Here is a 23,233-nt window from a genome sequence, read left to right on the forward strand (position 1 = left end):
TTCTCGAAACACTGAGGCACCTGCCTTTAATCCCAGCAGCTCAGGAGGTGGAGGCTGGAGGATCACAAGTTCAAAGCTAGCCTTAGCAGTTTAGCATAGTACTAAGAAATTCAGTGAGACTTTGTCTCTAAATAAAATACAAAATAGGGCTGAGGATGGGGCTCAGTGGTTGAGTGCCCCCGAGTTCAAAAACAAAACAAAAAACAGTTCTGCTCATTCATCTGACAAGGGAAGAGGAAGAGCAAATAGAACTCACATTGAGCTGCAGTTCATCTGTCCATTGCCCAATCAGACGATAACCGGGATTGGTGGTGTTCGTCGTCTGGTACTGAAAGATGTCATAACGCCCAGGGGCATCCCCATTCTTGTTAAACATCACAGGGGTGCCAGCGCTACCTGAAGAAGGCAAGGAAAAAGACAGATTTTAGAGTTAAACCAGATTCCTGTGTCTCTTGAACTACGGGTGAGTCTACAGACCTGTGGAGAAGAAAGTTGGGAAATAACACCAATGCTTAGGAGGTTTTCCCCAAGTGGTCTGTGCTGTTCAAAGGCAGGTTATGTCTAGGCCTGCAAATGCTAATTATAAAAGATAGGAAGACAATCCACCTCTTCTTTTGAAGAATTCTAGTTCTCAGTGTTTCTTAAAATTTTATTCTAAACTCTTCCCACGTCAGAGGAAGAAAAACTATTATTTTTCAGAGATGACATAAGTTTTGGCATAATGCTACTGTTGTTGAATACAATTATGATCACTGTAATAGTTGTTATTATTTTAGTTTCCTTAACAATAAATTGTGGTCAACAAAGAACAGTTTCAAAACCAATAAATTTTTAAAAGTGTATGTAATTAAAAACAAGCAAGGAAATAAGTATAAATGTTTATTTAAATATGTACTTGTCTACTGACTGAATTTAAAATAATTTATTTGATAGCCAGATTAAAATGCTTAGCAGTGGGTCTAGAAGAGGTTCCATAAACATTAGTTTCTTTGTCAATCCCCATTTGGATCCTCTTAGAATGTCCTTCAGATGCAATCAATCCGACATTGAAGTCACTTTAAAAAAGATAAATGTGTTAATATATTGAATGTATATACACACATAATTTGCAAGTATACACGGTTGAATGAATCAAAAGCTCTTAATGTCAACTACCTGGAATAATCAGTAAACCATATACAAAGAGGGCAAGACATAAGCTTTGGTTACTTAAAGACTCATAAAAGAATTTAAAAAATGTTCAGTAACTTGTATTTTTTACATGTTTCCTTAAACCAGGAGAAATATAACTGACTTTATGGTATATATCTGATATGTGACTACAGATTTATATACTGGGTCAATATTCTTACCAGAAAACAATGCTCTACTTTCTGTCATTTATAAGTAAATTCATAGGTCATTTACCAGCCAGAACAAGATCACTGAGAAGTCCACTCTACTTCTCAATGGGGTGGAACAGGTATGTAGAAGTATTAAGCAAGAACCATGAAGCACTTTTGATAATTTTCTCATTACTGAACATAAGATATTAACACTGACAGAGTTCTCCATCTAGTTAACCAAATTTTTAGCTTCTGCAGAACTCAGGGAAACATAAATATTTGTATTAATGATATGGATGAAAACATAAATCATGTGGTGATTTGTTAAGGGAGGAAACTGAGGAAGAGTCAGTTGTTAGGTGTAACAGTGCAGGACTCAGATGGGAGTGATGGAAAGGTTAAGTTTATTACTCCAGATCCCAAACAGGTAGCCAGTTCACAACAGGGCTAATGGAATGAGTGGGTGGGGAACAGCCTGGAGTAAGTGCTCAGCCAGTGGGTGGAGAGGAAGAGAGAATGGAGGGGCCTGAGGGTCAAAGCCTATGCTGGGTGTTACCTAGGTGGGTTTCCTATGATGGAGTGGGATGGTTAATATACAGAGTGCACAAGCCTGGTGACTTGTGGATTACATTAGCTAGGCATCAACCAGAGAAAGATGTTCTAGCGGTCCAGGGTAGAAGGCCTGTGTATTCATCTCTTTGTCACTGTACCCAAAAGACCTAAAAGGACTATTTGAGAGAGGAAAAGTTTATTTGTTGCCCAAGGTTTCAGAGGTCTCAGTCCATAGGTGCCTGAATCCATTGCTTCAGGTCCAAGGTGAGGCAGAACATCGTGGTACAAGAGTGTGGAGGAAGAAAACCACATAGGATATGGTTCCACCATGAAGTAGAGAGAGCACTCCATTCAATGAGGGCAAAATATAAGCCCCCAAAGAATGCCCCCAGTGACCCACCTCTTCCACCACAACCTACTATCCTACAGTTACCACCCAGCTACTCCCTATCAGTGAATTAATGCACTGTTTGGTGTAACATTCTTATAATCCAATCATTTCACCTCTAAACTTTATTTCATTAGGTTCTTGGGGGCCACCTCATAGTTAAACCATAACAAGGCCTTTTCTCTCTAGAACATGAAAATAGGAATAGGAGAAAGACTGCTTCAAAACATGTAAGTCAAGGAAGACAAGACTGGACATCAAGATGATATGAGGCTACATTCCTATGAGAGAGTTATCACACCATGTTAACCAGACAGGAGGAAGAATGTTTAAAATAGTTATAGAAACAAAAGACAGTACTTGAAGAAATAAGCATGAAGTCAGAAGTGGCCCCATACAAATGATCATTCAACGTAAGATGAAGTTAAAATGAGAGCCAGAAAGAGGGCAATATATGGTGTCTTAAGAGGCCTACCATACCAAGCTGGAAACTCATGCTGACAGTGACCTTCCAGGCAACATGGGCTCAACATCACAGGTAGGATAGAGGAACAGCCAAGCAAATGCACACCATCCTACAATTTTATGATACCATTGGATATTAAAGTTTTAAAAAATCAGCTTGTAGTAAGCTGAATAATGATCCAAGTAGGTCCAAGTCCTAATTTGCAGAACCTGACATGTCACTTTCTGTAGCAAAAGGGTCTTTGCTGAAAATATTAATTAAGGACCATGATATAGAAGATTGTTCTGGATAATATGGGAATGCCCAGTGCAATCACAGAAGTCCACATAAGAGGGAGGCAGGAGGAGTAAAAGGTGGAAGATGTGATGACGGAAAAAGGAAGTTGGAGTGATATGAGGCCTGGGTCACAAGCCAAATGGCCTCCAGGAGCTACAAAAGGCTAGGGGACAGACTTTCCCCGAGTCTCCTGAAGGGACCAGGCATGTCTTCACCTTCAAGTTAGGGGAAGCCTATGTTGGACTTGCCAGCAGCAGAACTGTAAGATAAAGCATGGTCATTGTTTAAACCATCAAGTTTGCAGTGATATTCTTATAGTAGGAGTGGCCATTGAAGATGTAGCTGGAGGAGACAGAGCATCCAACTTCCTAATTTTATAGGTGAGGAAGCATAGGCATATCTTAAAAAAAGGGAAGTCACTTATTCTAGTCACCCAGCTACTTACACTAGAACAGTGCTTGGTAACTGGTTTTGGAATCCTCTTGAATGGGTTTAAATTCCAAGTTTACCACTTAACTGAAGTTTGGCCTCTGTTAAGGTCTCACTTTCTAGCACTCATATTACATTTCTAATAGAGTAAGGATGTACTTGGTTCTGTGCCTTTTACATAGTAAAAGCTTAATAGATAATGATTTTTCTTCTTTTTGTTGCTTCATTTGCTGATATTTTGAAACCAGACAGAACACATGCCTTCAGTCAGTCACACTTTGGTCTTTTCCAGGGCACCAATGCTGCCTCTGTTAACTGGTATCTAATTTAAATGTCTCTACTGCTAGAAAAAAGGGTTTTTTTCCCATATAACAGGCTAGAGCCCAGTTTGGAAGTGGGAACTAATCTCCTATGAACAACACTGATTTGGTCTCACCAGTTAGTATCACTGGTTAAATCTGGTTAAACAGCCAAAGGCACTGTTTTAATTTCTTTCTTCTCTGTGTTACTGAGACATCATTCCTGCAGACTACAAAAGCACCCACTTTATCTTAACAGAGATCTTGTAAGCTCCATATATGAACCAACACAAACCTTCCCAGTGTAGGGAGAAAACAAAAGCCACATCATCAACAACAACAACAACAACAAAAAAGGTTTCAATATTGGCTTCCTGCTTTCAGCAAGTCTTCTAAGTCTATAAGCAGAAAAAAATGAAATCTGGATTTCACATTATTAGCAAGAAACAAGAATCCTGTTGTTTCGCACTAATAACATGCAGATATTCACCTTTCTTTTTTTTTCCCCCACACTGGATACTAGGATTTGTGTTCTTCTTTGCTGTAAATTCTACAGCTTCGATTCATTCAATAATACAAATGGAGTTTTTCATTGACTTGGAGAGGAGAAAGAATATAGGAGCCTAGGACTCCAAAGAGACTCAAGAACATGGCCTAAATATTCACTGGAATGGGACAGGTCACCTAAATCTTCCTCCTCCTCACAATCTTTGTTAAATGAAATGATTCTTGTCTTGCCCTTTCCATTCTCATTAAAGCTATGTTTAAAAAAATTCAGATTGAAGAGCTGGATACTTTATCTAAGTGATGACTTGTAATAGCATATAGTGCAGCCTTGACCTTCTGGATGGGTTCTATATACTGCAACTGGGTTATTATCTCTAGTTTCCCCCCCCCCACAATTCTTTTTTAATGGAACCCCTGAACTTCTTGAAAGAGAAAAAACAGACTTTGTATTCAATGAACTTTATTTTAAAAAGAAAATCAAAGAAGTCCTGAGAGAAAAAAAGAGATCGGGGGTGGGGGGGTGGCGATGATCACTGCAGAGATTTCTACAAGGTGTTATGACCAGAATACAGGTATGCTTGGGCAAAAGAAATAGGGATACCTGATAAGATGGGTGGCAGAGAAGAGAGTGTACACATGACTGAAAATCCCACTAGGTGAGAGGATGTGAATAAAATTGTTTTCTTCCTGAATAGAGAAGGACTGGGGATTCAGACTGCCCTGATGATGAAAAGATCACGTCCATCAAGTGAACTGCCTGGCAGGTTTTCTGTTCTCATTTTACCACCCCATGCAAAGAGTCCAGAAATGCTGCACTGATACGAGTTCCTGTTATCTCTTTCAGCTCAGCCAATAACCCTAAATCTTAGCACTCAAGGCAATGAAATCATGGATTTGGTAATTACGTCAGGACCCAATGGAGGCAGTACATCTCTAGACCATGTGCATCAGTTTGAAGCAATTAGAAGCTCTCATGCAGGATAACTGAGATGGGCTGTAAGGTGGGATTTCAGCTGTGGCTGTGACTAGAGCACCTATGAGGGTGACATTTTGTCTTTTTATCAGCATAATAATTGTGTTTGTATTATTTGTAGAGAACCATGCAGAGCTCTATTACTTTTTGTTCAATGAAAAGTCACGTGATGTCACTTCCAAATTAGTCACAGCCTCACCCAGATTCAAAGGGATGGAACACAAACCTCATCTCTCAATGGGGGAAAGCTAACATCATGCTCCAAGAAAGCATTTGAGATGTGACATCTTTACAAAATATCTCCTACCTCAATTTCTCCTGAAATGAGAAAACATAGGTCCAGACATGCATTCATTCATTCATTTCATTTTCTTTCTCTCTCTCTCTCTCTAGTGGTGCTGGGGATTGAAACCAGGGCTTGGTGCATGTAGGGCAAGTCCTCCACAAATTGAGCTATATCCCCAACCCAAGACATACTTTAAACACATTATCATATCAAGATTTTATAACCAGGCACCAAATCTGTTAAAGTTGCATTTCCAAGTATTATTATCTGGTCATATGGGTCAACATACCAATAACTACAGTGAATTTTGGCTTGGGATTTTGCTTTCATTTGGGAAGCAGGGAAAGGTGGTTTGGAATGAAGAAGAGTCATCCTTTTCCCCTCCATTCATAAGAGTAGGTGAAGTACTTGGTGAAGTGGTAGTAATACTTTATGGATACTCTATTATCATTTTCTAAATTGAAGGTCAGAGTTATTAAATTGTACTCTATTGGTCTGAAACAAAATTCCTAGGGATAAATGGAATTTCTTACTAAATTAAGAGGAGCACAATGAAGCATATTGAGACAAAGAACAATCAAAATCCTAAACATAGGAAAGGAAGACTAAATTCTCTATAATGGCCTGAAAAGAGACTTGGGCTATAGGTCTAGAGGAGCACAATGAAGCATATTGAGACAAAGAACAATCAAAATCCTAAACATAGGAAAGGAAGACTAAATTCTCTATAATGGCCTGAAAAGAGACTTGGGCTATAGGTCTCTATCATTTGCTCACTGTGAAATCTCAGAAAAAAAAATGTTTTCTCACATCTTAGGATTTTATTTCTTTGCCTAAAAATCAAGAAATTGACCAACTAAAACATATCAAGTTTCTTTTCTCTCTCAACGCAACATGGGCACTTCACTGATTAAATTGTGCACAGCTTCTTATTCTTTACAAAAACTTTTGAGCCCTGCCATCAATCAATGTTGCAATGTCCCAGAATCTATAAAAAGTCTCCCTACTGTCCAGAGTTTAAAAAAAGATATTCCTCAGAAACATACTGTGTGGGCCACAGAGCTTACACTGGTGTGACACAGGGGGAAACTGACCTTTATAGTGAAATCCCCAGAACTGAGATTTAAGATGGACCAGCAGGACTAATGTAATAAGCCTCTCCTCTCAACAACTCTGAGAATAATAGTCAAGGGGGCAAACTGTGGATGCAGGTGCCCTATGCTCTAGGAATCAACACAGGTGTACAACTCTGTCCATCATGATTCTCTTAACATCGCTGTGAATCAGCTACCTTATCTATGAAGAAGAGAAAAAAACAGAATCTAAACATCATGTAGTCTTAAAGAGTAAATGAGCCAAAATATTCAAAGTACTTAGCAGAGTTTCTGGCATAGAGCAATCACTGTGATAGATAATAGACAGATATCTATATCTCCATCCCCTGTGTCTATTCTAAAATTCAGTAACACTAGTTCATCAGCAGACAAGATGGTCTTGACAAAAATGAGTCCGTAGTCTATAATTATTGTCGGGGAGAAAAAACAGGGCACAATAATTAAGAAAACTTGCACTTTTTTTTAAATCACTAGTGTAAGAATGGTCACCCATTTACATGGCTCAGAATACAAAGCCCAGAAACCAATCTCAGCTTATGTTATTTACTGCTTTGTAAGTAATGAAATTCACATTTGTTTTGTTCTGTGAAAATTGGTTATATAGTAAGAGATTCTGTAAGATCAGGAAGAAACTATGAAAAATAGATGACTTGTAGTTGAAGTGTATTCTGGATTTATATATAGTCATTTCTGTCTTCATCTTAACTAGAAAAATACTGCTCCCCAAATTGGATCACTTTATCCAGATACTAGGTAACTCCTGAAAAATGGACACAATATTGTGACTCTAAATGGACTTTAAATTCCAACAAGAGAAGCAAAAAGAGTTATTGTTGTCTTGTGTTAACTGTAATATAGCTAACTAAACAAGGAAATTGATGCTGGTACATTAAAACTATGAAACAAAATTTATTATGATTCCTTCAATATCTCATGAATATCCTTCTTCTGGTGTAAGATAACATTCCAACATTGCATTTGATAGCAATCGTTTCTCAGTCTCCTCCCTTCTGAAACAGTTCTACCATCTGTTTTTCTCATGACCGGAGCACCTTTTCATTTCCAGACAGGGTCTTGCTGAGCCACCCAAGCTGACCTCCAATTCCAGGACTCGAGCAATCCTCCTGCCTCAACCTCCCAAGTAGCTGCAAGTATAGACATATGCCACTGCACCTCACTTAACCTGGATACTTTTGAAGAGTATTGGTCAATGATTTTCTTAAACAACTTTGAATTGGATTCGCCTAATGTTTCCTATATATTATTGTACATTTCTTATATTATTACTTATGCATGATATTTATTTTTTGCAATAAGGCCTCAGACATGATGCCTAAAAATCAAGAAATTGACTAACTAATAGTGCCTGTGCACAATGACAAAGACACAAATGACAACAATAAGTTATTACTGGTTTCGTTCACCTTGATCACTTGTTCAAGGAGCTGTCTTGAAGTTTCCTCCACTTCAAAGCTACTGTTTTCACCTTAGAAATTAATATGTATCCCAATTGAAGATACTTTTGAGACTAAGAAAACACCTTATTTCTCTTTATACTTTAACCCAATAACTTTAGCATTCATCAATGATTCTTGCCAGAAACAATGATTAGTGAGGCCTTTGCAAATGGTGATTTTTCATTTCCATCTTTCTGTCATTCTATCATGCCACCCATTCTCTCACATTTGTTTATTCAATCCAATTATTATTTATACAAGTATGGACTTATGGATATTTACTTTCCTTTATGAATTATAACCCACTTGGTCCCAGAATTGGCAAATGAGATCTCTTCCAAGTTGATCTGTGCCCTTGTCACACAATCCCATTAGTTTCTGAGTGCTCTCTTCCTAGAAAGGCAGCTTTTGTAATCCCTCTACCAGTAGCATTCTTTCTTTCTGGCACAGAATATCTGAAGTACATACTGTATTTTCTCTGCACTAGCCGTGGATTCCATTTCTCTAGGAACTCTGGTTCTTTTTTCTGGAGATTGTGAACAAGATCTGAGTGCCAGATGTTATTTTTTCCTGAGGTGCCACTGTCCCTAGGCCACTCAGTGGACATACCTAAGTGGTACAAGTAAATAGATGCATTCAATGCATATCTGTTCCTGTAACTACTCATGTGTATGTATATGAAGAAATGCAGATACCTTTAAATCTAATCTGGCACAACACAGTTCATTCTACCCTTCATTTATCAATAATTTCTATCTCCGCCAAAGAGAAACCTGGCTCTAATTATCCACAATGAGAAAAATCCAACATATTTACTAGCAACTGTATAATATCCATGTTATTTTTCTGTAGCCATACCTTATACAACTAAATACTATTTCTAAAAATTTCTTGCATTTTTTTTCTTCTTTTTTCCCCTTTAGTGTCATTATATTATTAATTTGTGATTTAGTTAAGAACATTTGGTAACAAATATGTTGAATCTTGTGTTCTACATTGAGGTTTATTTGACTTATTTGTTTAGTTAGGGGACATGAAACATTAAAATGTTCTAAGAGTCAAGATAATACTTAAAGGTACTGTGAAAGAAATGGTATTTCTCCCCTCTCCACCAAAGTCTTCTAAATTGTTTACCGATTTTTCTATTTATCCCTCCTCACCTCTTTTAGTTAACCTATTAATTTAGAGTTGCATTCTGTAGTTTGAGAAATAAGTTTGTACTGTAAAATGCGGTTAGGGTGGCAAATTACAATTCCTACTTCTATTACCTTGGGTACCTATAGCAATTGTGGTCATGTGAAGGGTGGGAGACTCTTTCATGACTGGACTGTGGATATAACGCTTGGAGTTTAAGCAGCCATACTGTCCCTTTCCCTTCCTTTCTTCTCCTCCCTTACTCACATTTATAAAGGAAGAATTTGGCTTTGTGCAAGAATTTCTCTATGTCAACATGAGAATGAACTACAACCCCCAAATATGAATTAATTCATGCACTGACTCAATCATTCAAAATTACATAATCTACCAGGTTTTGACACAAGCTCAAGGTCAAATAATAATGCAACTATTTGATTTATGAAACATGGAGTGCCAACCATTTTGGATTCCAGAAAGTTCAGACGGCAGGGACTCACCATTGAAGTTAACATTGCGGATATACTTCAACAACTTCTTGCCCCCAGCTTGCTCCATTTCTGGGCACACACCCCGGTAATCAGCACAGAGATCCTTGTTCATGTGGTGAAGAGCATGCGCCATAGCGTATACAGCATCGATCACGAACTGAACTTTACCCTCCTGCTCATAGTTGGAATCTTTTCCAATTCTCTCCTGTCCTGCACATTAAAACAAGAAACACATGCACCAAGATTGGTGTTGAGTAGAAGGTCTAAATTTCCATTGACTTTCAATGGAGCATTAAGAAACAAAAGCTCTAAGGAAATCATAATGCAAGCCACTTAGCCACATTTGGCTTCCATTTCAGTTGATCTTAAGAGTTGTGGTATTTTGCTTTGGAGCACATTACACTAACTACCTTGATTTATTATATAAAGTTTATTTTATTTATGTATTTATTTATTTTTGGAGGCAGGGAGGGTAGTAGATTATCAGGAATGCATTATCAAGGAGCCACATCCCCAGTACTTTTTATTTTTTGAGAAAGAGTCTTGCTAAGTTGCTGAGGCTGGCCTTAAACTTGCAATCCTCCTGCCTCAGCCTAGATTGCAGGTGTGCTCCACTTTGCCCAGCTTATTAGATAAACTTTAGAAACAGTACTTCAAAGGGTCACAATGGCAGCTTTTGCAATAAGTCAACACGCTATCCAAAATATAATGGTAACATAGAAATAAGGGATTTGGAGTCAGAAACAGAATTGCCACATTCAAATTCAAATCTTTAAAGGCCATCAGAAAAATGATAGAAAACATTCTAAATTCCACACCTGAACTCATTTTGTATACCTACTCCCCCTACCACACTGCCTATCTGAACTGTAGGTATTATGAAAGACTCAAGTTGCTCAGGAGAGAAACCCTGGTGTCTGTTTTTATTCTCTCACTCCTAACTTTTTCATGTATATTGACCTAATGGAACAGCCAGGTCCTATCAATTCTACCTCTGAAACACTTAACTGTTCCGGACACTCTACTGTTACTCTACTTATCATTATTGGGGTCCAATGTTTGCTATCTACCTGCGATTATTCATTCCTCCATATTCCCCATTGCAAACTGCAGAGCTGACCACCCCAACCCCGTTCTCAAAATCCTTTCTTGACTCTGCACCTACTACATTTAAAAACAAAACAAAAAAAAAACCAGAACCTAATCTGTTTCCCTGACAACAAAGAGTATTCCCTCCTTTGCCCTCAGCTGCCTAACAACAACAGACTGACATTAAGTCCCCATGCTGTTTTGGAAACAATGCATTTTTGAAATTATTATTTCATCCACAGTTTGCGAGTTTCATGTTATTTTTTCTTATTCCACTCAAGGCAAAACTGAGGCTTCTAGTGACTAAATTACCTTCCCATGATCATTTACAGGTAGAGCAATCACAAAGACTTAGGGTCCCCAGGCCCCAAAGCCCATGTTCATTTCACCAGGCTGACCCTGCCCATACTTTTTCTATATACTTTTTCCCTTCCAAATACAGATGACTGATCTTTCTGTTAATAAGATTTTGCTCTTTCATTTCCTGGAGATATCCTCTTTCTTTTCACCCATATAAAACACAACATAAAGATCTCTACACTTTGCCCTTCAATACTAATTAAATATTTTTCCATAGAACATTTCAAACCTGTATCAAAACATTAAAGATAGATTTTTTTTTTAAATGGCTACAGACATTTTTCTTCTTTCATTCTTTCTCTTCTATCCCCAGCCCTACACAACTTGTATTAAATTATGCGTTAAGTACACAATACTGTTTATTCTCTTTAGATCTCCTGTCCCTCTATGAAGCTTAAGTAGTCATAGATTGAGTTTCACTCTCAGTGATCTTTCCACAATAATCTTCTATGGCACACATGTGTAGTGAAGAGCATTAGGAATTCCAGACCCCAAACCCTGCCCTGCAAAACAAAAGACTTTTTTTTTTTTTTTTTTTGGTTAAAGTATTGGGGTACTCTACCATTGAGCTCCATTCCCAGCCATTTTTATTTTTTTTTTATTTTGAAACAAAGTCTCACTAAGTTTCTCCGGCCAGCCTGGAACTTGAGATCCTGTCTCTCGGCCTCCCTAACAGCTGGAATCACAGGCATGTGCCAGTGCTCCCAGATACAAGGGGCTCTTGACATCCACTGTGTTAAAACCATGTGTATGGCTGTGTTTGTGGCTCAGTGGTAGAGCACTTGCCTAGCACACGTAAGGCACTGGGTTCAATCCTCAGCAACACCTAAAAATAAATGAATAATAATAATAATAATAGAAGGTATTGCATCCATGTACAACTAATTTTTTTTTAATGTGTAGGTTTCCTTCCTGAAAGATTTTTTTTTAGACCATTTATTAAAATGTGAAGCATAGAGGATCCAAGATGGTGGGCCAGAGGGAAGCAGACTTGTGTGTCTCTCTGTGACCTAGGATTCAAGTAGTGAGAATACTGCTTCTCTGTGAGAGTTATTCTTGCTCCTGCGCAGGAATCACAGCCACCGTGCCCATGCAGGGCTCCAGGCCTGTCAGAGTAGGTCTCCCAAGTACTCAACCATGCAGGCCTACCAGGTGCCTGAGCAGGACCATCAGCACCCATGCATAACGAAAGCCATCCACCTGAGCAGAAATCATCAAGGCCACTCCCAGATAGGACATCCAGTAGCTTTCCACACGCTGGAACTCTGGTTGATATCCCATGTGGACCCCCAGCTATCAAACTGGGGCTTCCCTGGTCACCACCATCTTGGGACACTGAAGCAGCATAGATAGTCCCCTATGCACAGTAGCCTGCGTGCACCCAAGAACCTCACACAGGCTCTGAAGACAGCCGACAGCCACACACTGCACGCCACAGAGCTCGTCTACTGAACTCCTTAGCCAATGCCATCGCTCAGCTCCTGGCATACAACCCGACACCCCACCACTGAAAGCAGGCATCTCAATCTTGGGTCACTTTCATCACCAATTTCAGTGAGGGAAACTCCCAGTTTGGAATTCCAGCTGGCCAGGTACCCAGTTTCTAACCCACTCCTCTCCCCTGCAGCTGCTACCCTGGCACAGTGACACCCAGGTTACCTTCACCATCCTTAGAGCAGAGACACCAGCTAATGACAGACAACCCCATCTATTAGATGAGAAAGGAAGCAGGAATGATACTAATTTCCAACCAAAACAATTCCTGTTTCTTCCTTCAAAATTTTTTTTTCCCTCTCACTCTCTATTCTCCTGCCCTCACATCCCCAACATATGTGAAACCAAGTACTTTGCATGAATTAGGATTTTGAGGACTGGGACATCTGAATAGTATATTAAGCCTGTGTTGTATATTATTTTTTCACCAATTTCTACTATTTTAACATTTTTTGTTAAAATATACGTGTTTTTGTTTTTTGTAGTGTACTACCTTCCCACTTACTTTTGTCTACCCAAAATCACTTCCTCTTCCTGCTACTAATCTTCCTCTTTAGATTTCTCTTTCACACTTCCTAAGAAATAACAACTCTACATCCTCACTTTCTACCTCCTCAGCATATTATCCCTACTCTTCATTCCTGGTTCTTTGTCCACCAACAGAACCTGCAGACCCTTTTACTTACTGAGTAAATTGTAGATAATATTTGAATTCACCATTTCTATACATTGTGACCAAACTGTAAACATTTTAATAGCAAACATTTGTTTTTAGGGTGTATATTGCTTATATTGGGATCTGATAACATTGTCCTTCACCTCAAAGGAGAGGTACTGAATTCCTGCAAGAGCACTATAAGCCTATAGGTAAAAACGGTAATGCCTAGGATCCACAGTGCTAGAAGGGAAGACACACAGCAACATGAAAAGACAGAGAGGAAAGTGCTCAAACACCACATGATACCACATTATTAGAATCCATGGCCAGCGCACCAGAAGATATTACAGAGAAGGAGTTCAGAATGTACACAATTAAATGTTCTGTGAATTAAAGGATGATATAAGAGAGCAAATATAGGCAGCAAAAGATCATTTTGACAAAGGACTACATACAAAAAAAAGCACAGGAAGCAAAAGATCACTTCAATAGGGAGACAGAGGTTAAAAACAACAACAACAAATCCTTGAAATGAAAGAAACAATAAACTAAATTAAAAGTTCAATTAAAAGTGTCACTAACAGATTAGACCACTGGGAAGACAGGATATCAGACTATGAAGACAAAATATATAATCTTGAGAAGACTGTAGACCACATGGTGTGGTCTAGCAGAACATTCAAGAAATATGGGATAGCATAAAAAAGACCAAATTTAAGAGTTATTGGGATAGAGGAAAGCATAGAGTTCCAAACCAAAGGAATGAGCAATCAATACACTGAAATAATGTCAGAAAATTTCCCAAACATGAAGAATGAATTAGAAAACCAAATTCTTTTAGGACACCAAATGTATAAAATCACAACATATCCACAAAAGGCACATTATAAAGAAAATGCCTAACCTAGAGAATAAGAAAAGACTCTTAAAAGTCATGAGAGAAAGGAATCAGATTACATATAGGGGGAAACCCATTAGATTATGGGCAGTTATTTCATTCCAGACCCTGAAAGCTAGAAGATCCTTGAACAACATATATCAAGCTCTGAAAGAAAATGGATGCCAACCAAGAATCTTATATCCAGCAAATTTAAGCTTTAGATTTAATGAAGAAATAAAAATCTTGCACAATAAACAAAAGTTAAAAGAATTTACAACTCGAAAGCCTGTACTACAGAAAACCCTTGGCAAAATATTCCATGAAAAGGAACTGAAAAACAACAAAGAAAATCAGCAAAGGGAGGTATTACACTACAGGAAAACTAATCAAAGGGGAAACTAAGTTAAATACCAAAAATAAATAAAAATGGCTGGGAATATAAGTCATGTCTCAGTAACAACCCTGAATGTTAATGACCTAAACTCACCAAACAAAAGACGCAGACTGGCAGATTAGATTTTTTTTAAAAAAAAGACCCAACAGTACGCTGCCTCCAAGAGACTAGACTGATAGGAAAAGACATCCACAGACTGAAGGTGAAAGAATGGGAAAAAAAAATCACACCACTCACATGGACTGTGGAAGCAAGCAGGGGTTTCCATCCTTTTATCAAATAAAGTAGACTTAAAGCCAAAGTTAATCAAAAGGGATAAAGAAGGATATTTTATACTGCTTAAGGGAAACATTCATAAACAAGACATCATAATAAATTTATATGGCCCAAACAATGGAGCATCTAAAGTCACCAAAAAAACAAAAAAAAAAAAAAAAAAAAAACCCAAAAAAAAAAAAAAAAAAACCTCTTCTCAAGTTCAAGAATCAAATAGACAACAACACAATAATTCTGGGTAACTTTAATACACATATTTGACCACTGGATAGATCATCCAAACAAAAGTTAACAAAGAAACTGTAGAATTCAATAATACAGTCAATAATTTAGACTTAACTGACCTATATATTTAATCCTTCAATGAATGAATACACTTTCTTCTCAGCAATCCTTCTCTAAAATAGACCATATATTATGCCACAAAGCAACTCTTAGCAAATATAAAAAAGTGGAGCTACTATCCTGCATTCTATCAGATCATAATGGAATTAAATTAGAAATCAATAATAAGATTTTTAAAAAGCTATTCCAATACCTGGAGATATTACGTTACTTAATGAAAAATTGATTGCAAAAGACATCAAGGAGGAGATTTAAAAATTCTTAGAGGTGAAGGAGAACAGAGATACGATGTATCAAAATCTCTGGGACACTATGAAGGCAGTACTAAGAGGAAAGTTCATTGCATGAAGTTCATTCCTTAAAACAAGAAAAAGTCAACAAATAAAAGATTTAACATTACATCTCAAAGCCCTAGGGGAAAAAAAAGAACAAATCAACACCAAAAAATAGTGGAAGATAGGAAATAATTAAAATTAGAGCTGAAATCAATGAAATTGAAAGAAACAACTGAAAAAATTGACAAAAAGTTGGTTCTTTGAAAAAATACATAAAATTGATGAACTCTTAGCCAAGCTAGCAAACAGAAGAGAGAAAACTCAAATTACTGTCATGCATGATAAAAAGGAAATATCATGACAGACACTACAGAAATACAGAAGATAATTAGAAATTATTTTGAAAACTTGTACTCCAATAAAATAGAAGATATTGAAGGCATTGACAAATTTCTAGAGTTATATGATTTGCCCAAATTGAATCAGGATGGTATACACAACTTAAACAGATCAATTTTAAGCGATGAAATAAAAGACACCATCATAAGCTTATCAGCCAGGAAAAGCCCAGGACCAGTTATATACACAGCCAAGTTCTACAAGACCTTTGAAGAAGAACTAATACCAATACTCTTCAATTTATTTCAGGAAATAGAAAATGAGGAGCACTTCCAAAATCATTCTATGAAGCCAATATCACACTGATTCCAAAACCAGGCAAAAGACACATCAAAGAAAGAAAACTTCAGACCAATATCTCTAACAAATATTAGATGCAAAAATTCTCAATAACATTCTGTCTAATCAAATACAAAAACATATCATAAAGGTAGTGCACCCCGATCAAATGGGGTGCATCCCAGGATTGGAAGGTTGGTTCAACATATGGAAATCAATAAATGTAATTCATCACATCAATAGACTTAAACATAAGAACCATATGATCATCTCAGTAGATGCAGAAAAAGCATTCAACAAAATACAGAACCCCTTCATGTTCAAAACACTAGAAAAACTAGGGATAATAGGAACATATCTCAACATTATAAAAGCTAAGTCCCAAGACAACATAATTCTAAATGGTGAAAAATTGAAAGCATTCCCTCTAGAAACTGGAACAAGACAGGTATGCCGTATTTCACCATTTGTATTTACCACAGTTCTTGAGAAACACTGGCCAGAGCAATTAGATGAAAGAAATTAAAAGGACACCAATAGGAAAAGAAGAACTTAAATTATCACTGTTTGCTGACATGAGTAGAAGACGCAAAAAATTCCATCAGAAAACATCTAGAACTAGTAAATGAATTCAACAAAGTAGCAGGATATAAAATCAACACCCATAAATCAAAGGCATTTTGTATATCAGTGACAAATCCTCTAAAAGGAGAACTACCCCATTTACAATAGCCTCAAAAGGGGGGGGGGGTGGAGGAAATCAACCTAACATAAGAGGTGAAAGATCTCTACAACAAAAACTACAGAATGCTAAAGAAAGAAACTAAAGAAGACCTTAGAAGGTGGAAAGATCTACCTTTATCTTGGATAGGTAGAAATAGTATTGTCAAATGACCATACTACCAAAAAGCACAATACAGACTTAATGCAATTCTGATCAAAGTCCCAATGACATACTTCATAGAAATAGAAAAAGCAGTCATGAAATTCATCTGAAAAAATAAGAGACTCGGAATAGCTAAAGCAATCCTCAGCAAGAAGAGTGAAGCAGGTGGCATCACTATACCAGACCTTAAACTATACCATAGAGCAATAGTAACAAAAACAGCATGGTATTGGCACCAAAATAGACTGATAGACCAATGGTACTGAAGAGTGGTAACAGAGAATAACTGACATAATTACAGTTATCCTATATTAGATAAAGGTGCCAAAAACATGCATTGGAATAAAGATAGTCTTTTCAACAAATGGTGCTGGGAGAACTGGAAATCCATATGCAACAAAATGAAATTACACCCCTCTCTCTCACCATGCACAAAACTCAACTTAAAGTGGATCAAGGACCTAGGAATTAAACCAGAGACCTTGCATCTAAGAGAAGAAAAAGTAGGCCCAAATCTCCATCATATCAGATTAGGCCCCTACTTCCTTAATAAGCCTCCTATAGTACAAGAATTAATATCAAGAATCAATAAATGGGATGAACTCAAACTAAAAAGCTTCTTCTCAAAGAAACAATCAGTGAGGTGAATCGAGAGCCTACAGCATGGGAGCAAATTGTTACCACTTGCACATCAGATACAGCACTAATCTCTAGAGTATATAAAAAAAAAAAAAACTCAAAAAGCCAAACACCAAAAACAAAAACAAACGAAAAACAAAAACAGAACAATAACCTGATCAATAAATGGGCCAAAGAACTGAATAGACACTTCTCAAAAGGTGATATATAATCAATCAACAAATATATGAAAAAAATATTCAACATCTATAGTCACTTGTGAAATGCAAATCAAAACTATTCTAAGATTTCATCTCACTCCAGTTAGAATGGCAGCTATTATGAAGACAAACAACAATAAGTGTTGGCAAAGATATGGGGGAAAAGGCACACTCATGTGTTGCTGGTGGGACAGCAAAATGGTGCAGCCTATCTGGAAAGCAGTATGGAGATTCCTTGGAAAACTGGGAACGAAACCACCCTTTAACTCAGCTATCCCTCTCTTTGGATATACACAAAGGACTTAAAATCAGCATTCTATAGGGACACAGCCACATCAATATTTACAGCAGCACAATTCACAATAGCTAAACTGTGGAACCAACATAGATGCCCTTCAGCAGAAGAATGGATAATAAAATGTGACATATATACACAATAGAATATTACTCAGCAATAAAAGAGAATAAAATCATGACATTTGCAAGTAAATGGATGGAGTTAGAGAAGATAATGCTATGTGAAATTAGATAATCCCAAAAAACCAAATGCCGAATGTTTTCTCTGGTGTAAGGAGGCTGATTGATAGTGGGGTTGGGAGCAGCAACATGCGAAGATTAGATGAACTCTAGATAGGGCAAAGGGGAGGGAGTGGAAGTGAGGAGGAAAGGGGCTAAGAAAGATGGTGAAATGAGATTGACATCATTACCCTAAATACATGTATGAATGGTGTGAAAATACTTTATGTACAATCAGTGACTTGAAAAATCGTGCTGTATATGTGTAGTGTGAAATGAATTGCATTCTGCCATCATATGCAACAACTTAGAATAAAAAATAATATATAATAGAATATATAATTAAAAAGATGGGCTTAACCACAAAATGGAGGGGACAGAGGAAATAATCTATGAACTGGAAGGTAAAATAAAAAACTTATCTAATCTGAACAACTGAGAGAACATAGACAAAAAATGAACAAAGCTTCAGGTACCAGTTGGACTGTAATAAAAATACAATACTTTTGTCATCAGAGTTCCAAGAGGAGAAAGATGCCAAGACTGAATATGTGCTTTAAGAAATAATAGCTGAATTCTTTCCAAATTTGACAAAAGACAAAAATTAAAGAAGCTAAGTGATTTGAAAGCTAAAAACCAAGGCAAAAAATATAGCATACTCATTTATGAAGAATAAAGGCAGAGAAAAATATCTTGAAAGCAGCAAGAGAGAAATGACATCTTACCCTAGGGAAAAAACAATTTGAAGGATAGCAGATTCCTCATGAGAACTAGTAGAGGCCAGGAGGAAGTTGTACGTTTTTCAAGAGTTGAAAGAAAAAGAATTCTATATTCAGTGAAAAAATCCTTTAAGAATAAAGAAGAACATCAAGACATTCTCAGATAAAAGGGGGAAAAGATAATTTGTTACCAGCAGACCACTCCTCAAGGAATGGCTAAAGACAGTTCTTAAGCAGAAAGGAAACAAAAGAGAAAGACTTGGAACATTAGAAAGAAGAAATACATTTAAAAATCAACAGGCTTTCTTTCTTATATGTTTTAAATTTTGTTTGATGGTTGAAGCAAAAATAAACTGGTTCTGATATTTAGTGTGGTACTAAAAAAAGTGAAGCAAAATATGCGTAAGAAATTCATGAAAAATACAAATAAGAAATTTGTATTTCTCTTATCAAGATTATACATTAATCTCTCAGACACTTTTTGTTTCATGTGAAGCTCATTTACATATCAACCTGATGCTCCCTGCATGTCATAGAAATGAGGGCTTTATAGCACATTCATAGTGCTACTCTCAAAATTCAAGACTGTGGGGTTTTTATTTAACTTGTTATTTTTTGACTACTTTATCTTAAAAGGAAAAATGCTGGTTCTTACAGACAGTGTCATGATTACTCATTTGCTTTATTCTAATACTATGCAAATGATGTTCTTAGAAAAACCTCATCTAATAAATAATCTGAATAGCACATTGTAATACAGAGTCTGGTGTACATACTTTGCTTTCTTCATTTTTTGTGTGTTTTGGGGATGGATTCTGGGAAGAGGGATTGCTTTTTTAATGAGTAAATTTCACCTGAATTTTTGCCATATAATATGAAGGAATTGTATCATTTCGCTTTTGTTCAAGAGATGAGATTTTCATTTCAAACCAGATATAATTTCAGTCTAGAATTTGCATTTATCACATATGTAATAAAAGCCACCAGTGAATAGATTTTTATTTGCAATTTTTTTTCTTATGTGGGAGTTGAAACATCTTTGCACACAGAAAGATGCAAATGATTTCTATTTTGTGCAAATTGTGCATAATTGAGGCAATTTAATTTTAAGTTATTTTCTATTTTTAAAAACTGTATTAGACAGATTAATTCTTAGAGATTAAGCTGCAAATATTTTTCGTGTTTTTTTTAATACAATTTTGTTCCATTAAACTTTTTCTAATAAAGTTTTTTGATCTTTTTCCCTCATTACATCTGGATTCTCAATCATGGCAAGAAAAAAATGTACCACTTCAGGTTCCATTTATGGGTTTTTTAAATTTATTTTTTATTAGTTACACATGACAGTACAATGATCTTGACAATTCATATATTTGAATCAAATGGGGTATAATTTCTCATTTTTCTGATTGTACAAGTTGCAGAAGCACATTGGTCATACATTCACCTATATATCTACAGCAATAATAATGTCTGTTTTATTCTGCTGCCCTTCCTATCCCCCCTTCCCCTCCCCTCCCCTTATGTTTTCTTCTACTAACTCTATAATGTAAAGATCAACATTTGATCCACTTGGAATATATTCAGGTGTGTAGTGAAGAATGAATAACTGTTTTACTTCCGATCATGTAAAAATAATTTTTGGACATTGCATTGTTTTGTTTTGGGTACTGGGGATTGAACTCAGGGGTGCTTAACCACTGAGCAACATCCTGGTCCTTTTTTAATATTTTATTTAGTGACAGGGTCTCACTAAGTTGCTAAGGTGGGCTTTATACTCGTGATCCTCCTGCCTCAGCCTCCAGAGTGGCTGGGTTTAGAGGTATGCTCCACTGTGCCCAAATGGATGTTCTATTAATAACACACAACAGTCACTTTCTCTCATTACATATTAAATTTCTATATGCAACTCTGTCTATTTCTGGATTATCAAAATCTGCTTCTTTTCTATCTATTCATGCAGTAACACAAAAGTTTAATTATAAAGGATAAATAACATATTTAAATACCTAGTAGAGATAGCCCCTTTCCTACCATAACTGTTCATCTGTTTGGTTTTTTTAAATATTTTTTAGTTGTTGATAGACCTATATTTTATTTATTTATATGTGGTGCTCAGAATCAAACCCAGTGCCTCACACATACTAGCAAGAATTCTTTATAAGAGCTACAACCCCAGTCCTTGCATTTTTTTTTTTAATTTTTCCTGGACGTTTTTGCTTATTTTTCAGAAATAGCCTTTAACGATTATTTAGATTGCAAACAATGAGTCAAACAATATGGTGTTATGTTTACTGAATTTCTCTCGTTTATTAATGAATTTACCTAGAATAGACATCTTTTTTTTAAAAGAGAGAGAGAGACAGAGAGAGAGAGAGAGAGAGAGAATTTTTTAATATTTATTCTTTAGTTATAGGTGGACACAACAACTTTGTTTGTATGTGGTGCTGAGGATCGAACCCGGGCCGCACGCTTGAGCCACATCCCCAGCCCTAGAATAGACATCTTAATGAAGATATCTTCCTGCATGTCTTTTAATTTTCCCACATCTACTTGGCTTCCCCTGATAGTGTTTTAAAATGTTTCTCATATAGATTATAAAGTGTTGTTTGAAAATTTCAGCCAGAGTATGTGTGTATAAATTTATGTACATATATACACATACATGTGTGTGCATGTTTGTGAACACATATATGCATGTGCACATATATAAAGAGAAATATGAATATAGTTATATATCTAGCTCTCTATACACACATATGCATACACACACACATTTAGGTCCAAAGTGGCCTTGAACTGTACCTTGTCTTTCACTCCCCCCATATATATATTTTTCTTTTCCACTTCTCTTCTCACTGATTTTGAGTATATGAAAGTTATACTTTGTTTTGTTCTATTTGTTATATGACTTTTGGTTATATTGCAACCTTCTATTATAAAAAATATAATAAAACATAAAGGTTAAAGAAATTCACAGTGAGCCCACCAACCAGATCTTAACAATGTCATTTTGCTATACTGCGGTATTTACTTTTCTAACATTACTATTGTACTTATTTTATAAGCTAACCATTTTAAATATTAACTTTGTAACATGATACTTCACAAATTTCTCATATTTTATGGTACTTAGAAAATGCACTATTGGAGGCATTATGGCCATTGTAAAATACATACTATTAAATGAATTCAGGCTAATAAAAACAGTATGTAAACTGTGTTCATGAAGACATTTGTCCCAGGAGGAATGCTCTGAAAATAACTGAACTATTCACAATAACAAAATATTGTATTATTTGAAAAACACCACGGGATCTATCCCTGTCTTGGAGGATCACCAGGCATGTTAGTGTACTGAAGGATTTGAGAAGACTTGAGGGTTAAATGTGTCACTCTAACAGAACTGGAAAAAATTTAACCTTATGTCAAGAAAATCAGAAATGGCAAGTTCATTTAAAAAGTAAACAACACTTTAATATTACTTTCGCTAGTAGGACAGACACAATTCTTTATCAACCCCACAGTCTCTGGCTAGTTATCTGCAGGCCCCTGCACTTCCTCTCCTAACTGAAATCTGATTCTGCTTAAATATTGGTGGCTACCATGGAAGGGTTGGTGGATGTCTCCTGGGGCTCATCCTGACTTGATGTCACCCAAGCCATTTCCTCTGAGGAACAGTTATAGGAGCAGCCAAGGAACCCAATTCTAATCCTGAAAAATAATAGAAGAGTTCCTGGCAAACTTCTAGAAAGTTATTTGCTCTTACCACGAGATTAGTCAATGACATAAAAACCTTCCCTCCTCACATACTCCACAATTATTGTATTTATTGTGTAGGACTGAGAAAAATACACAGTATATACCCACAATGATACAATGAATATGTGGTGAGGACATGAAAATACATCTGAGCTGATTGTTAAGCCTAAAAAAAAAGTCACCCTACATTTGTTTTTCATTTTTTTGGTTTTTGTTTTGTTTTGTTTTGTTTGTACAGGAGATTTAACCCAGGGACACTCAATCACTGAGCCAGCCCTTTTTTATTTTTGAGACAAAGTCTTGCTAAATTGCTTAGGGTCTCACTAAGTTGCTGAGAATTATATTTGTAATTGAATTTGTAATC

The 23,233-nt window shown here is 36.5% G+C and overlaps 1 protein-coding gene across 1 annotated transcript in view; it reads right to left on the reverse strand.

The window, feature by feature from the left end:
* Grm7 (glutamate metabotropic receptor 7) overlaps positions 1-23,233 on the reverse strand; it is a 769,727-nt gene that overhangs the window by 188,333 nt on the left and 558,161 nt on the right. The window contains exons 6-7 of the mRNA XM_076841104.1: positions 9,708-9,908; positions 257-396 (exon numbers count right to left, since the gene is read on the reverse strand). Coding sequence (XP_076697219.1) covers positions 257-396; positions 9,708-9,908 — 341 coding nt within the window. The remainder of the gene's footprint in view (positions 1-256; positions 397-9,707; positions 9,909-23,233) is intronic.

The sequence above is a fragment of the Callospermophilus lateralis genome, chromosome 20, assembly GCF_048772815.1.
Source record: "Callospermophilus lateralis isolate mCalLat2 chromosome 20, mCalLat2.hap1, whole genome shotgun sequence".
Classification (NCBI taxonomy): domain Eukaryota; kingdom Metazoa; phylum Chordata; class Mammalia; order Rodentia; family Sciuridae; genus Callospermophilus; species Callospermophilus lateralis.